General features: G+C 38.0%; 1 protein-coding gene across 10 annotated transcripts in view; it reads right to left on the bottom strand.

The window, feature by feature from the left end:
• LIMS1 (LIM zinc finger domain containing 1) overlaps nucleotides 1-14,408 on the bottom strand; it is a 156,836-nt gene that overhangs the window by 2,916 nt on the left and 139,512 nt on the right. For 6 of the 10 annotated variants that reach the window (XM_032419459.1, XM_032419461.1, XM_032419462.1 and 3 more), the window contains exons 3-10: nucleotides 8,300-8,366; nucleotides 7,375-7,495; nucleotides 6,784-6,933; nucleotides 5,088-5,238; nucleotides 4,498-4,590; nucleotides 3,670-3,718; nucleotides 2,245-2,320; nucleotides 1,864-2,056 (exon numbers count right to left, since the gene is read on the bottom strand). In XM_032419459.1, coding sequence (XP_032275350.1) covers nucleotides 1,909-2,056; nucleotides 2,245-2,320; nucleotides 3,670-3,718; nucleotides 4,498-4,590; nucleotides 5,088-5,238; nucleotides 6,784-6,933; nucleotides 7,375-7,495; nucleotides 8,300-8,366 — 855 coding nt within the window. In that variant the 3' untranslated portion in view covers nucleotides 1,864-1,908. The remainder of the gene's footprint in view (nucleotides 1-1,863; nucleotides 2,057-2,244; nucleotides 2,321-3,669; nucleotides 3,719-4,497; nucleotides 4,591-5,087; nucleotides 5,239-6,783; nucleotides 6,934-7,374; nucleotides 7,496-8,299; nucleotides 8,367-14,408) is intronic. The other 4 variants (XM_032419464.1, XM_032419458.1, XM_032419457.1 and 1 more) reach the window with 3 other exon arrangements.

The following is a 14,408-nucleotide window of genomic DNA, read 5'->3' as shown; positions in this document are numbered from 1 at the left end:
TGGTAGATGTAAAAAATTACCATATCACTTGAAAAAAATTGTCCTTATAAATTGATCTTAAATATCTACCTGTGTTATACAGAATGTACATTACATTTTAGTCTGTGCTATGTACACAGAAAATCTAATGTCAATATAATTTAGGTAAGTAAAGTCAATCACACATTGAAGTACCATGAGAACACTTTAAAGAACAGTTATTTAAAGCCCAGAGTTGTATTTCTGTAATTTGAATGACCTTCTCTTTGTTGAAAGCAAATTAATCTTCATTAATATTTTAAATTAGGTATCTATGAGGTTTCATCTTTCCTTACATAAAATGGTTTTGCTTCCTACCTCCAACAACAAAAGAAATCATTTTCAAAGAAATCTTAAATTGTAATGGGTTATTTTGGTTAGTTGTCTGACAGAAAGGTTGGTAGGGGAGATATAAGAAAGTTTTTAATCACCCTTAAGAAACAGAAATGAAACAGATTGCCTGTGGTTCCATTTTGTGAATGGTCAGCTGTATGGAGAACTCAATTCTTTCTTTTTAAAGTTAGAGCAATACACATTATCAATTTATTTGTAAAACAGTTCTGGAGAGGCCAGGTTTTTAGACAGCTTCCTAACTATCTGTTATGCATTTCCAATTGGTAATTACGATTGCTTATTACTGTTGGAATCTAGGGTCCTAAACAGTGAACTGAGGAAATACACAACTTTATAACTTGTACATTTTCCTAACTTGTTTTTAGGTGGCATTTCTGGAACAAGTCTAGTAGTACATTGTTATCTATGGCAAACGATTAAATCAGGTGATACAATTTTAAAGAACAAAGTTAATAACAAAGGTAATTCCTAACCATATATTTAATAAAATGAAAACTCTTATTTTCAAGCATTACATGGAATTTATTCCCTGGCTGTTTTTCACAGAGATGTTAATGCTGACAGAAAATCAAATGATGTTATTTTTCCACTGACAGTTTGATTTAAATAGTACTCCTGAGTTAGAATTTTCTCCCAAAGACTTCTAGCATGAAAGCTATTAAAACTGCCATTTTTTGGATGAAGGAAATAAATTATCACTGCTTTCAGAGATACTGTTAAGCAAACTTCAACGGTTTTAATTTTATATTTGAATTTTAATTCCTTTTTATGGAAGGAAACATGAAAACTGGAAAAATAAAAAACTTTCGGAGCTCAGAACACAATGGTAACCATGAAGGAACAATGGGACAATCATGCTAGTAATTCAACAGAATTTCAAAGATTGAAATATTTCCCATAAAAATCAGGAATAAAGTAGGGTTTGAAAACATCAAGAAAATGAATTCATAAACAGCAGCAATGAGCACTCTATGAAAGTGCATACAGACACCAAAGACAGATCTCTTATTGTGTACAGTAGATGGTCTTTGCTTAGATACAAAACAGGCTGAAAGGATTTAATACAGAGCTTAGAACATGTGACACTTGGAATTTATCAAATAAATCATTTTAGGCAAAGAAACCAAAAACCAGGATTTTAGAAGCTGTAATTAGCAGAGAAAAATACCTTAATTTTCCCAATATCCATTAAATAGAGATTGGAAATCTTCCCTTTGAATCCATTTTAAAAAGAGAAATCTATATACCATATTGTGATATAAACAAAGAGATGAGGGAGTCGACAGCTTAAGGGAAATAAGTGAAGTACAAACTGGTATTAGGTGGGGATTTTATTAATGTAGCTTTAATAATTTTAGTAAGTAGGCAAAAGAACCAGCTCTACACGGGACAAGTACTTGGATTTCAAGCTCTGACAGCTACAAATACATGCCAAAAGAAATAAAAAAGCAAAAGACCCAAACAGAACAAAGCATACTCTAAAGGACTAACCAAAGAAGAAAGCAGTGAAAATGATGACAGAAGGGACAGAAAAGTTTACAAACAGACTGGCTTTTTCTTTCTCTGCTTGTCCTTATCCTTTGCTTCTCTCTCCCGTTTGGCAAGTCGCCTCTTAAATTCTTCTGGCATTTTTTCATAACAGTGTTTGCAGACTGGTTTTAGATCAATTTCAACAAACTTATCCCTTTGAGCAGGACAAAGAAGGAATAGAAGAAAGAACATAAAACAATTAAAGGAAGAACCTTTACTTTTGGAAGGCCTAGACAGAAAGAATAAGGAATCAATTCTCTTTTTTAAAACTCCGTATTTTATAAAATGTTACCCCAACATTTTCAGTCTTAGGATTCACACGGGACTAAACTGTAGACTTACTTGAGTGTTAATTTAGTGTTGCAGGTGGAACAGGCAAAACAGTTCACACACCAGGCCTTATTAAGAGCAGAGACCACTAGAGAAAGAGAAAAGAGATCGGGTCACACACACTGGTATGGAAAGTGGTGAAGCTGACACTTTCGATTCAAACAGAGCTAAGGTGGCTTCCACGACACTTGGAAGAGGTTCTCAAGAGGTTTTCTTGCAAACGAATCACATGACTAAAAATCTCAGTGCCACTAATGTTTACGGAATCAATCTAATTAATTAATTTAAGGCTATTTTTTCACATTACTAAAAAACTGAGCACTTATGTCCTCCATGACTGTAGGTTGGTTTCACCTTAGGGTAAGATTACCACTGGCTTTTTCAACCTTTACTTATAGTTAAAATTTTTCTTCTTTCCTTTGAGTATCCTGTGAAGCATATAAATGGTATGTAGCATGTCTTCCCACCCAAGCTCGTCCTCTCACTCCCGTGGATGATGGGGTGTATATTTAACATGCACTACGTCACTCAGATGAGCTTTTCTGGCACAGGGCCTGCCTACAAGCACACTGCTGCCACCTTTCCGTACCTACTGCCTCTGGCCCAACAAAGATATATGGACTAGATAAGTAATTTAAAAAAATCCATACATTACATTATTTGCCTGTAGTCTTTTTTCCAAAGCTGATGAACCGAGCTTCCTTTGACAGCTTCTCTCACCTGACAACTATCTCACGTAGGAAGGAGTTAAGTTTTATTTTCTATGGCGCTGAAGACTGCTCTCCTGAACTACTCCTTTTGCAAACTGCATCATGGGCAGGGTTTTGCGAAGTATTTCCCGAGTTGGGTTCTCTAACGAGAACCATGAAGCATGCTGAAAACAGGAATGTTTAAATTTTGCCAGGAAGTTTCTAGCAGAATTGTGCTAGCGACTATTAGCAAACACAGCTGCTTCCTTTCTGTCCCAGTTAATCAGCCCTGCTTAATTACCACAATACAAGGCTGGTAAGCCTAGAAATGTCTACAGAAAACTGCCAGGTTTTAGCATCTGCAGGGTTAAAGTGACTCTCGCTGACTACCGTGGCAGATTAAGCTGTTCCTAATAAACACTGCTCTACAGCTTCCAAGTTATATAATTCCAGGGGATGGAAATAGAAACAGATCTCAAGGTTGGCCATGAATATTCCCACAATATCAACCGTAACAACCCTGTGGCAATGCCCTAAAGTATTATCATAAAAGAGTAACAAATCCATCTCTTAGGATATTATCATTTCTGCTATGGATTACTTGAGAAATATGCCAAAGGAAAAAAAAAGGTAACTGATAACGATCATATTCCAAACAATAGCAATCATTGACCTTCTTTCAATTTTCACATTACCCAAGTGTTTTTGTGTCAAAACGATGCCATGTAAAATCCCTATAGATACTTACCATCACCTTCTATAACACGGTTGCAATGGAAGCAAACATCACCAAATAGCTGAAAGTGAAAAAAAAAGTGGTAAAAATTCAAGATGTGTTAGAACGAAGTTTTAGAACACCAGATATTTAATATAATTTCAGTTCTTTCTACCACTTAAAACAAATAGCTGGCTACCTAGATCCAGAATTTACCATTCATTACTAGAGAAAATCAGTGAAGTTCACGGACTAGTTTTTACTTTTTACAATGAAAATAATTTACTCTTCAACACTATCAGAAACAAAAAAGGCTTTGGAAATGTTCCAGATCTAAGGAAGCTAAAGGAAAATGAGAACCCTAGCTAGGGTCCAGTACTGGAGTGGAAAAAAATGATACAAGGACATTACTGGTACAAGTGACAAAATTGGAATAAATACACTGACGTATTATATCAATACTGATTAACTACGATTATGTAAGAGCACTCCATATTATTGGGAAATATAAGTTGAAGTATTTAGGGGTAAAGGACCATGATGAATTAACTTATCATCAAATGCTTCAGAAAAAATAAGTGCCTATATATGAATACATACATTTGTATATAAAGATACGTGCATTTATTAGGTGTATGTTTTTATACAGAGAAACACATGAAAATGATGAAAAGATACGTAGGTATTCTTCATATTTTTATTTTACAACCTGTCGGTGAGTCTGAAATTATTTCCCAAATAAGAAGTTAAAAAGAGATCTCTATAGTCCGATGTACATTTTCCAAGAGATTTCCTTGTAGCTAAAATATTAAGCTCAAATTCATCTAAGTATATGTAGTATCCAAGGAGTACAATCAATACCTGGTTATAGTGGGTTTCACAATATGCCAGGCCCTTCCTTTCATAATGGCGATGTCCAAGAAATGGCTTTTCACACTTGGCACAAACAAAATGCTGAAAAAAATTGCTAGAGGTCATTTTTGAATTGCCATATTTTATTTATTTAATGAAGTAAAACTCCAAAGTTAAACTATCCTCAGAGAAGATACATGGAAGTTTGAGGTAGTTATTCCATTTGGCCAGGGCTAACCCTGTGACACTTTGAGTCTTAATTCAGGTGTCTTGAGCTTTTGACAGGTTACTCTAAGACACAGCCTATTTAAACAACGCAGAATGAGAAAAGCGGTCAACATGTTAGTAGCATTGATAAGGGAGGGGCTACTGCTGGATATGGACCATGACACTTTCAGCTTCAAGAAGGATTTAAGAACAAAAGAGTATATCCTGTGTCATTATGGAGAGATCACAAAAGCAGGGTATATTCTATATTCTTAATTTTCGACAAAGTCATTTGTCTTGAAAATTTCCATACTTAATCTTTAGAATCTCCTACTCTTGCCAGCACATCTGATTGAAAAGTACTGGTTACCCCTCCACCACTGATGACTCACCTCCACATGCCACTGTTTGCCCATGGCATTCACCACGCGCCCTTCAATGGGCCGTCGGCAAGCGCCGCAGATGGGGACCCCCATCTTATCGTGGCACGGCAGGCAATACAGCTCTCCTTTCAGCTCCCGGGCATCAGCCGTCAGCTCCTTCCTGTCCATGAGAGAGATACCCCACTGAATATTACTACTGAGAGAGGAAAAACAGGCAACCAACGTGGCTAACTGAGGATCTCACTGTAACACTCCCTGTAACCTTCTTTTTTCCCCTCTTAGTGTTGCTCACAGTAACCTAAATTAATAGGCTTGAATGGGTTTCAGATTCCTATCAAAACATCAGTATCATACAATAATGATAAAATGTACAAATAAGATCACACTGATCATATTTATCACTTCTTTTTTTTAAGATTTTTATTTATTTGAGAGAAAGAGAGAGACAGCATGAGCAGGGTAAGGGGCAGAGGGAGAAGCAGACTCCCGGCCGAGCAGGAAGCCTGATGCGGGGCCCGATCCCGGGACTCCAGGATCACGACCCAAGCCGAAGGCAGACACCCAACCAACTGAGCCACCCAGGCGCCCCCGTATTTATTACTTCTTTGTCTATTATCACATTACAGTCCCTTTGTCTTCCTTAAAAAGCTAGAAGAGAATCATCACAATGCCCAGGACGGACTTGGTAATAATATTATCTATATTATCCAAAATATATAACTGAGGTCTAAAGTTAGAAACTAGTTCCATTTACTAACAATTAAATTGTCACAAGTTATTAAGAGTTATAGGTTAATAGAAAATAAACAAATGAAATGCCCAGAACTTTCCTCCCCCAAATGCTTAAGTTCAGTATTATTTTCAGTCTCCTGCATCAATGAACATTTAGCCAGAGATGGCCCCAATCAGCGAAATGGACTTGTTTAACATTTCATCTGTTTTAAGTAATTCTTTAGAAGTGCTAATGACAAATGAACAGAGAAAAATTCCACAGAGAGGAACAGGCAAGAAAATGAGATAAGATACAAACTGATAATCACAAAAAAGATGAGGTAGCTGAACTTATAGAACACAGCTGTTTTCTTGATCTTTAGCTTATCTCTCTTCACCCCACAATGATTTAGCATGTACGTTCATACTGATTAAAGTAACTTTTTCCATTAAATTTTTATATAGCAAATTTAGAAAACCACAGTCTAATAATTTATCATGAGTTTCTGAAGAAAAAAAATCCCTTTAGAAGTAAATAAAGCAAAATTAAATAAATGTAATTCAAGATATTTTAAGATAACACCCTAATTATTACAACTGTAAAAATTACGTATGTACAAACAGAAGACTTCTTAAAGTTTTTTTTTTGATCCTGTATTCAAAAAACAGTTATCAAAATCAGTTTTGGGGACAATTGAGGATATCTTACTATCGACTAAATAATTAGAGGTATGTGTGTATGTACATGTGTACACACACACACACGGGGCGAAAGTATGCTGCGCACACGCAAAAGTGGCAAAATGTTAAGCGATGAAACTCAACGATGGGTATTCTTTCTATTATTCTCTTGATTTCTTACAGGTTTTAAATTTTCTAGGTTACAAGTTGGAGAAAAGCAATCTGGTGTGCTGGAGTAACAGAAATATAGAAAAATGTGATCTTTATTTTATTTCCACTATTTGTGCAATCAAAAGGGAGGGGATGGCAATACCCGCAGTTGGCACAGTTGAAATGGTCTGGATGGTAAGGGTCATTCTTGAATATCAGCGGCTGCTCATCAATGATGGCATGGCATTTCTGGCAGATGTATTTTCCAAGGCCTCTGGCTTTCTCACGATTATGACAGGGACGACATAGATGTCTAAAGAGAACCAAAACTTTTTTAGAAACTTCAATTGAAAATCTGAGGTTCTTTCTAATAATTAGAAAGAACTATGCTTCTCATATCTTTGAAAAGAAGTTAAAGAAATCATTTTTTAAAAAAATCACTCCTGGCTTACCAGAGCAGAATCAAGCCACTACTTGAAAATTTATTTATTCCAACCCAGGTAACCCGACTCCATCTTAAGTACCTATCCCCCTTCTGCTGGCCCAGGGACACGTGCAGCAGCAAGGCTGCTACCCAGAAATTCTAAGGTCCTCTCCTGACAGACACCAGACGAGCCAATACACTGCAGGCTTGAGTCCCTGTACCTTCACCTCAGTGCCCTAAAGAACCGCCTCACAGTCCCAGGGGAAAACAGGCATGACCTTGTAGCAGTTACTTCTCCACCCACACCTGACAAGGATGGAAAACTCCTACCTCCCAGCATTCTTGACAAACCCAATATCCGCCAGAACTTCCTGGCAGAGGTCACAGCGGAAGCACTCAGGATGCCAGCTGTTATTCATGGCTTTGATCACTCGGCCAATGATGAATTCACCTGTGGGAAAGTAACAAACCCAGGACGTCCAGTGTGCTCCTACTGCTGAAAGTAGTGAGACAAAGGACACGAAGAAAACACTGTTTAAACCGTTCTCCACAACTAGGGACTCTCTATGTATGTGTTGACCACAGTAAGCACTGCATTAGGAAGAAACTCTGTCTCATCGGAGTCCTTGGTTTTGATTCTGTAGTCATATTTTCAGGTTGTCTTATCACATCTCTAAATGTGGTCTTCCTTTTCCCAATGATATACTGGGCTCTCTTGAATGCCTTTTGTTTATTTCTGGTCATTGCTGACACAGAAAACTGAAATCCACAGCACATTTTCTTGAAACCTATACAAAATTTCTTCTTTCACTAAACTTTAGAACATTCTACTCAGTTTTTCCAATCTCTGGAGACCTTCTCGTAGAAGTGTTAGCAACCAGTGAGGTGGTTAAAATGCAAGCAAGTTAAACACTTGTGTAACACACAGCAATCCCGAAGCATCTGAAGCACCCCTCCAATGTCTTCCCTGTCTCTCTCCTGGCAACCCCCAAAGTAAGTAGGTAAAGACTGAATTAACAGGGGACAAGAACATTCCAAAAGATCATCTGATAAAAGTCTTAATCCCCAATTTTACAGTAGATGTCCTTAAAAATCATTTCTCTCTGGGTTTTGATACTCTTCCAGCTTGTTATATATTAACGATAAGGAAAAGGACCAATAAGATGCTATTTATAATGAGCACCAAACACCATTTTCACCATTGACATAATTTTGAGACTCACTTTTTACTTTGCCATTCAGCAGTAAAACTTACCACACTGATGACAGCAAGGAGCAAAGAGCATCTGAAAGTCATGTTCACAGTACTTCCTTCCTTCAAACTGAAATAGAAAATACTATCAACTTGTATAGATGAAACAATCACAGGATGAATATAATTATTCTGTGGAGACATATAGGAAAGATGTTTCTGGATGAAGAGCTCTGCCCTAAGAATTTATAATTCTACTGAGATTTTTAAAAGCAGATGTACTTTTTTTTTTTTTTAAAGATTTTATTTATTTGACAGAGACACAGCGAGAGAGGGAACACAAGCAGGGGGAGTGGGAGAGGGAGAAGCAGGCTTCCTGCAGAGCACGGAGCCTGATGCGGGGCTCGATCCCAAGACCCTGGGATCATGACCTGAGCCGAAGGCAGACGCTTAACGACTGAGCCACCTAGGCGCCCCACAGATGTACTTTTGTACCTTCCCTAAAGGCACACCAAACAACTGAGGCGAGACCTGGTACTACGGCTCCGGAGTACAGTGACCTCCCTGCAGCAATGCTAATTCTTTGGCTTGCAGACTCACCTTGAAGAGTCTAATGAATGCGCAGACCCCTCTCTCCAGAAAGTAGGCATATACACACAAACCCCGTCCCACTTTTTTTTAGGTTGATATCTGAAATATTGTACCACAAGCTTAAATATTTCCAAAGAGTAGATATTCTAGTATATTTTAGATTTACACATTTCAAACTGAGGCCAAAACCCATTAAAAAAAAAAAACATATTCTACTTTAACAGTTGGAAAAATTTATACCCTCCACTTTTCTCCTTGAACTATTTCCATTTCATTTCCCCCAGAGTTTTACCCTGGTGTGATATTTTTTTCTGAAACTCTATATTAAAGTCTTTAACACATCACCCTACCATACTTCTCAGCAATTAAAATATATATAATGAAACTTTAAAATCTGTTTTACTTTCTGAACCCATAAGGCTCTAAAACATTCTTTTTCTTCTGGATTATCATTACAATGATTATTAATACACAAATGGTCAAAACATGAATATGTCAAAATGTCAAATTTTACTTTCCACTACTTGTTTACTTGAAAAGCCTATCTTAATGAGATGAGTAGGGCTCCTCTTCCTCTCACAATTATTCCATGTATCCATGGATAAATATGACTTACCATTGGAAGAGTCAGGGTTCAACATTAATTTCTATTTTGGGGGCTGCTTTTACCCTCTTCACATGTCATGAGAATTATATCATGTCTCCCTTTGAATCTTTGAGCTCCTTGCAAGTTATATGTCACATATATCACATAACTGTTTGACTATCAAAATCCATTTTTATTTATTTTTAAAGACTTTATTTATTTGTCAGAGAGAGAGAGAGACAGCACAAACGGGGAGCGGCAGGCAGAGGGAGAAGCAGGCTCCCCACTGAGCAAGGAGCCTGACTCAGGACTGATCCAGGGACCCCAGGATCATGACCTGAGCCGAAGGCAGATGCTTAAATGACTGAGCCACCCAGGCGTCCCTCAGAATCCATTTTTAATGATACATCAGTAGTCAACTCAATTTGCTCAATTTATTGAACATTATCGACTACACCTTAATTGGCAGACCAGCCAAAGCAGATTTATCTTATGCCAGAAAAAGGCTTACTTCATTTTGAAATTCAAATGAGTAAGTTCTAATACATTTAATGATCTGTTTTTAAAAGCTACAAACAGATACCCTGATATGCTACATTAACCCAGTCCTATCATAATGCACTGTGTGTAGCCCCAAGCAGAAGTTATTTATGAAGTAGATATGTTCCCTTATTGGATGTATATTACGTATATATATAGAAATCTGATGTTTAGCTTTTAGCAATAATTAAAAAAAATTCAATATAAAGACTCAGAACCAGCTCCACTGATTTAGTTGGAAATGATAAATTGTTTACCATCCACCCCAGTCTTAATCGGTGGTGAAAGACCAGGCTCAGAACTGTGTGTGTCAACTGGTCACTTACATTCAAGAGTAAAAGACTGATTAATGATAACAGTGCATCACTAATGAATCGTTGAATACTACATCAAAAACTAATGATGTGGGGCGCCTGGGTGGCTCAGTCGTTAAGCGTCTGCCTTTGGCTCAGGTCATGATCCCAGGGTCCTGGGATCAAGCCCCACGTCGGGCTCCCTGCTCGGCAGGAAGCCTGCTTCTCCCTCTCCCACTCCCCCTGCTTGTGTTCCCTCTCTCGCTGGGTCTGTCTCTGTCAAATAAATAAATAAAATCTTTAAAAAAAACAAAAACAAAAACTAATGATGTACTATATGCTAGCTAACTGAACATAATAATAATAAAAAAAATACATCACATCTTCAGAAGGAAAGGAGAATGTTTTGTGCACTATTTGTGTGTGTGTGTGTGCGTGCATGCATGATAGTTTTATTATAGTTTTTAAAATCAGTACTTTTTAATGGAAACAACTTGACCAAAAAATCTGTCACAGAATTTGGAGACCCATTAAAACAAAGTTTAATTAAAAAAAGAAAAGAAACACTCAACTTTTAGTTTGTATTTAATGAAAGAGAAAAATGTATATTGTTTAAAACAAAAACAAAATGAGTCCAGCAGTTGGCATATATACTGTATCTGCTAGCGGAAGGTAGAAAAAATTAGGATCGGTTGTAATTTGAATAAGTTTTTTTTTTTTTTAAGATTTATTTATTTGGAAAGAGAGAGCATGTGCAGGGGAGGGGCAGGGGGGGAGGAAGAGAATCCCAAGCAGACACTCTGCTGAGCATGAAGCCCAAAATGAAATGGGGCTCAAACCCACAACCCTGAGATCATGACCTGAGCCGAAACCAAGAGTCAGATGCTTAACCAACCGAGCCACCCAGGTGCCCCTCGAATAAGTTTTTTAAGATATAATTCAAATAGGTAGCATAGTGTAGCAGTTAAGAACACTGACTGTGGATCCAAAAGGCCTGAAGTCTAAATTCTGGCTGAACCGCTGACGGGCTGTGTGACTTTGGTCAAGTTGTTTAACCTCTTGGTGTCTCGTGAGAGTCACAAACCTCTTCTGTTTTGGCTGTTACTTCTGGCTCTTAACACATACTCATCATGTTCACAATTTCTTACCACTGCTCTCTTTGTTTTGCTCTCACAGGACTCTCCCTTTAAAAGGATCAGTTCTGTGGACATGAAAAAGTGTTCAATATCGCTCGGCATCAGGGAAATCCAAATCAAAACCTCAATGAGATACCACCTCACACCAGTCAGAATGGCTAAAATTAACAAGTCAGGAAATGACAGATGTTGGCGGGGATGCAGAGAAAGGGGAACCCTCCTACACTGTTGGTGGGAATGCAAGCTGGTGCAGCCACTCTGGAAAACAGTGTGGAGGTTCCTCAAAAAGTTGAAAATAGAGCTACCATATGATCCAGCAATTGCACTCCTGGGTATTTACCCCAAAGATACAAAAGTAGGGACCCGAAAGGCTACGTGCACCCCGATGTTTATAGCAGCAATGTCCACAATAGCCAAACTGTGGAAAGAGCCAAGATGTCCATCAACAGATGAATGGATAAAGAAGATGTGGTATATATATACAATGGAATATTATGCAGCCATCAAAAGGAATGAGATCTTGCCATTTGCAACGACGTGGATGGAACTGGAGGGTATTATGCTGAGCGAAATAAGTCAAACAGAGAAAGACATGTATCATATGACCTCACTGATATGAGGAATTCTTAATCTCAGGAAACAAACTGAGGGTTGCTGTAGTGGGGTGTGCGGTGGGAGGGATGGGGTGACTGGGTGATGGACACTGGGGAGGGTATGTGCTCTGGTAAGCGCTGTGAATTGTGCAAGACTGTTGAATCTCAGATCTGTACCTCTGAAACAAATAATGCAATATATGTCAAGAAAGAAAAAACGAAGAAGAAGAATGTAGCAGGAGGGGAAGAATGAAGGGGGGGAAATCGGAGGGGGAGAAGAACCATGAGAGACGATGGACTCTGAAAAACAAACTGAGGGTTCTAGAGGGGAGGGGGGTGGGAGGATGGGTTAGCCTGGTGATGGGTATTGAGGAGGGCACGTTCTGCATGGAGCACTGGGTGTTATGCACAAACAATGAATCATGGAACACTATATCTAAAACTAATGATGTAATGTATGGGGATTAACATAACAATAAAAAAAATTAAAAAAAAAAAGGATCAGTTCTGTGGTATAAATATACAGTGGAATACCATTCAGCTATAAAAAAGAAGGAAATCCTGCTATTTGCAACAACGTGGACAGACCTGCAGGGCATTATGCTAAAAGAAATGTCAGGCAGAGAAAGACAGATACTGAGTGATCTCATTTATGTGTGGAATCTAAAAATACCAAACTCACAGAAACAGAGAGTAGATTGGGAGTTACTGGGGCCTGGAGGGATGGGGGAAATGGGGAGATGTAGGTCAAGGGGTACAAACTTCCAGTTATAAAATGAGTAAGTTCTTGGGATCTAATGTATAGTTATAGTTAACAATACTGTATGGGAGACTTGAAGTCTGCTAAGAGAGCAGATCTTAAATGTTCTCACCACACACACACACACACACACACACACACACACACACACAAGATAATTACATGAGGTGATGGATGTGTTGACTAACCTTACTGTGGTTATCATTTCACAATATACACATATATCAAATCATCACGTTGTACATCTTAAACTTATACAATGTTGTCTGTCGATCATATTTCAACAAAACTGAAAAAAAAGGATGAGTCCTTTTGAAATTAGGGATGAAAAAGGCAAAGTCTTAAAAGAAAGTTGTCATGATTACTCCCCACATTTCCAAATCTGCCACAAATCTGAATATAGAACATCCAACACAGTTCCTAAAGCCAAGCTTCATTCTTAACAAGAAAATGCCTTATGGGTTTGAGGACCCCTGGCTAATGTCTTTTGATTGGTGTCCTGGAGCAACTAATCACAGAAAGATTTGAGATTCCTTTCTCTTGTGACGTGGGAGAAGTAAGTGCTACCATGAATACAAATATATTATCAGACAAATCAACTTTTGGAAGAGGAATTCAGAAATTTAGTTCCCTGAAACCAAAATACAAGGATCCAGAAATGGATTCCCTTGAAATCATTCATACTGCAAACCCCTTGCATACTCTGGGTGTGCTTACTCCATATAAGGACTAATGCAAGAGATAATTTCTTTTGCTAGAACGAGCTGCCCCTTTTTCACAGTGTGTACAAATGCTCAAACACAGTTATGGCTTGATTTCCAAGTCTAGGAGAAAGGCCAGAAGTTGATCCAAAGTGAAACTCTGGGATGAAAATGAAGAAAAATCAGAAATCATAAATTTGAAAAATCAAACTTTCAGAAATACTGCCTTTCTAGGTAACTGCATGTTATAACCCAAAACTGGTTTAAAATACCATCAGCCTATAAGAAATATTAATGCTCCAGACAGTGTTAAAACAGAATGTCCAAGAACCCCGGTTGTTGCCACCTGCAAGGAACAGGGATTGTTCAGTATGGGGGAGGATGAACTCCAACCAAAAATAGTTCTGCTTTGAACTGTTTTAAGTTTTGAGTTCTGTGAAGATTCTCTTTGCAGGGGGGGGAGGAGGTAGGGAGAAGTTCTGCTGCTTTAAAGAAAGCTCAGAATTAGAGACTTAGCTGACAGTCTCGTTTCAAGGCAAGTGCAAACGTTAACGATCTTCACTTGGTGATTTGTACTGGTTTGTTGTAAACTGCTTTGAAGTCAGTGGGTCAGCAGATAAGCACCTCCCTAGTTGGAAAGTTTCCTCCCAAACAGACCTCCCTTCTCAGAGTTCAGCCTTCCTGAGTAATCATGATTCTGTATAAGAGGAAATGAGTGAAGAAATCTCTTTGTAAACCCTCTTTCCACTAAATCACTCATCATAAATTGGTCTTTCCTGTTATGCATTCTGTGACAGGGAAAAAAGGACACATTTGGGAAATTCAAACTAAAGAGAAAGAAAGAAATCTGAAGTATTAACAAAGAATCTATCCTGTACTATGCCAAACTGAAAAAGGCTTCACACCACGTTCATAGTCCTTGGTTCAGTGCATCGTGATTTGTAATGTTTCTGGAATTACATCTCTCTAACT

Source organism: Phoca vitulina, unplaced genomic scaffold, assembly GCF_004348235.1.
Source record: "Phoca vitulina isolate PV1807 unplaced genomic scaffold, GSC_HSeal_1.0 scaffold22, whole genome shotgun sequence".
Lineage (NCBI taxonomy): Eukaryota > Metazoa > Chordata > Mammalia > Carnivora > Phocidae > Phoca > Phoca vitulina.
Note: the sequence above shows the minus strand (reverse complement) of the source record. Positions and strands in the feature narration are given on the sequence as shown.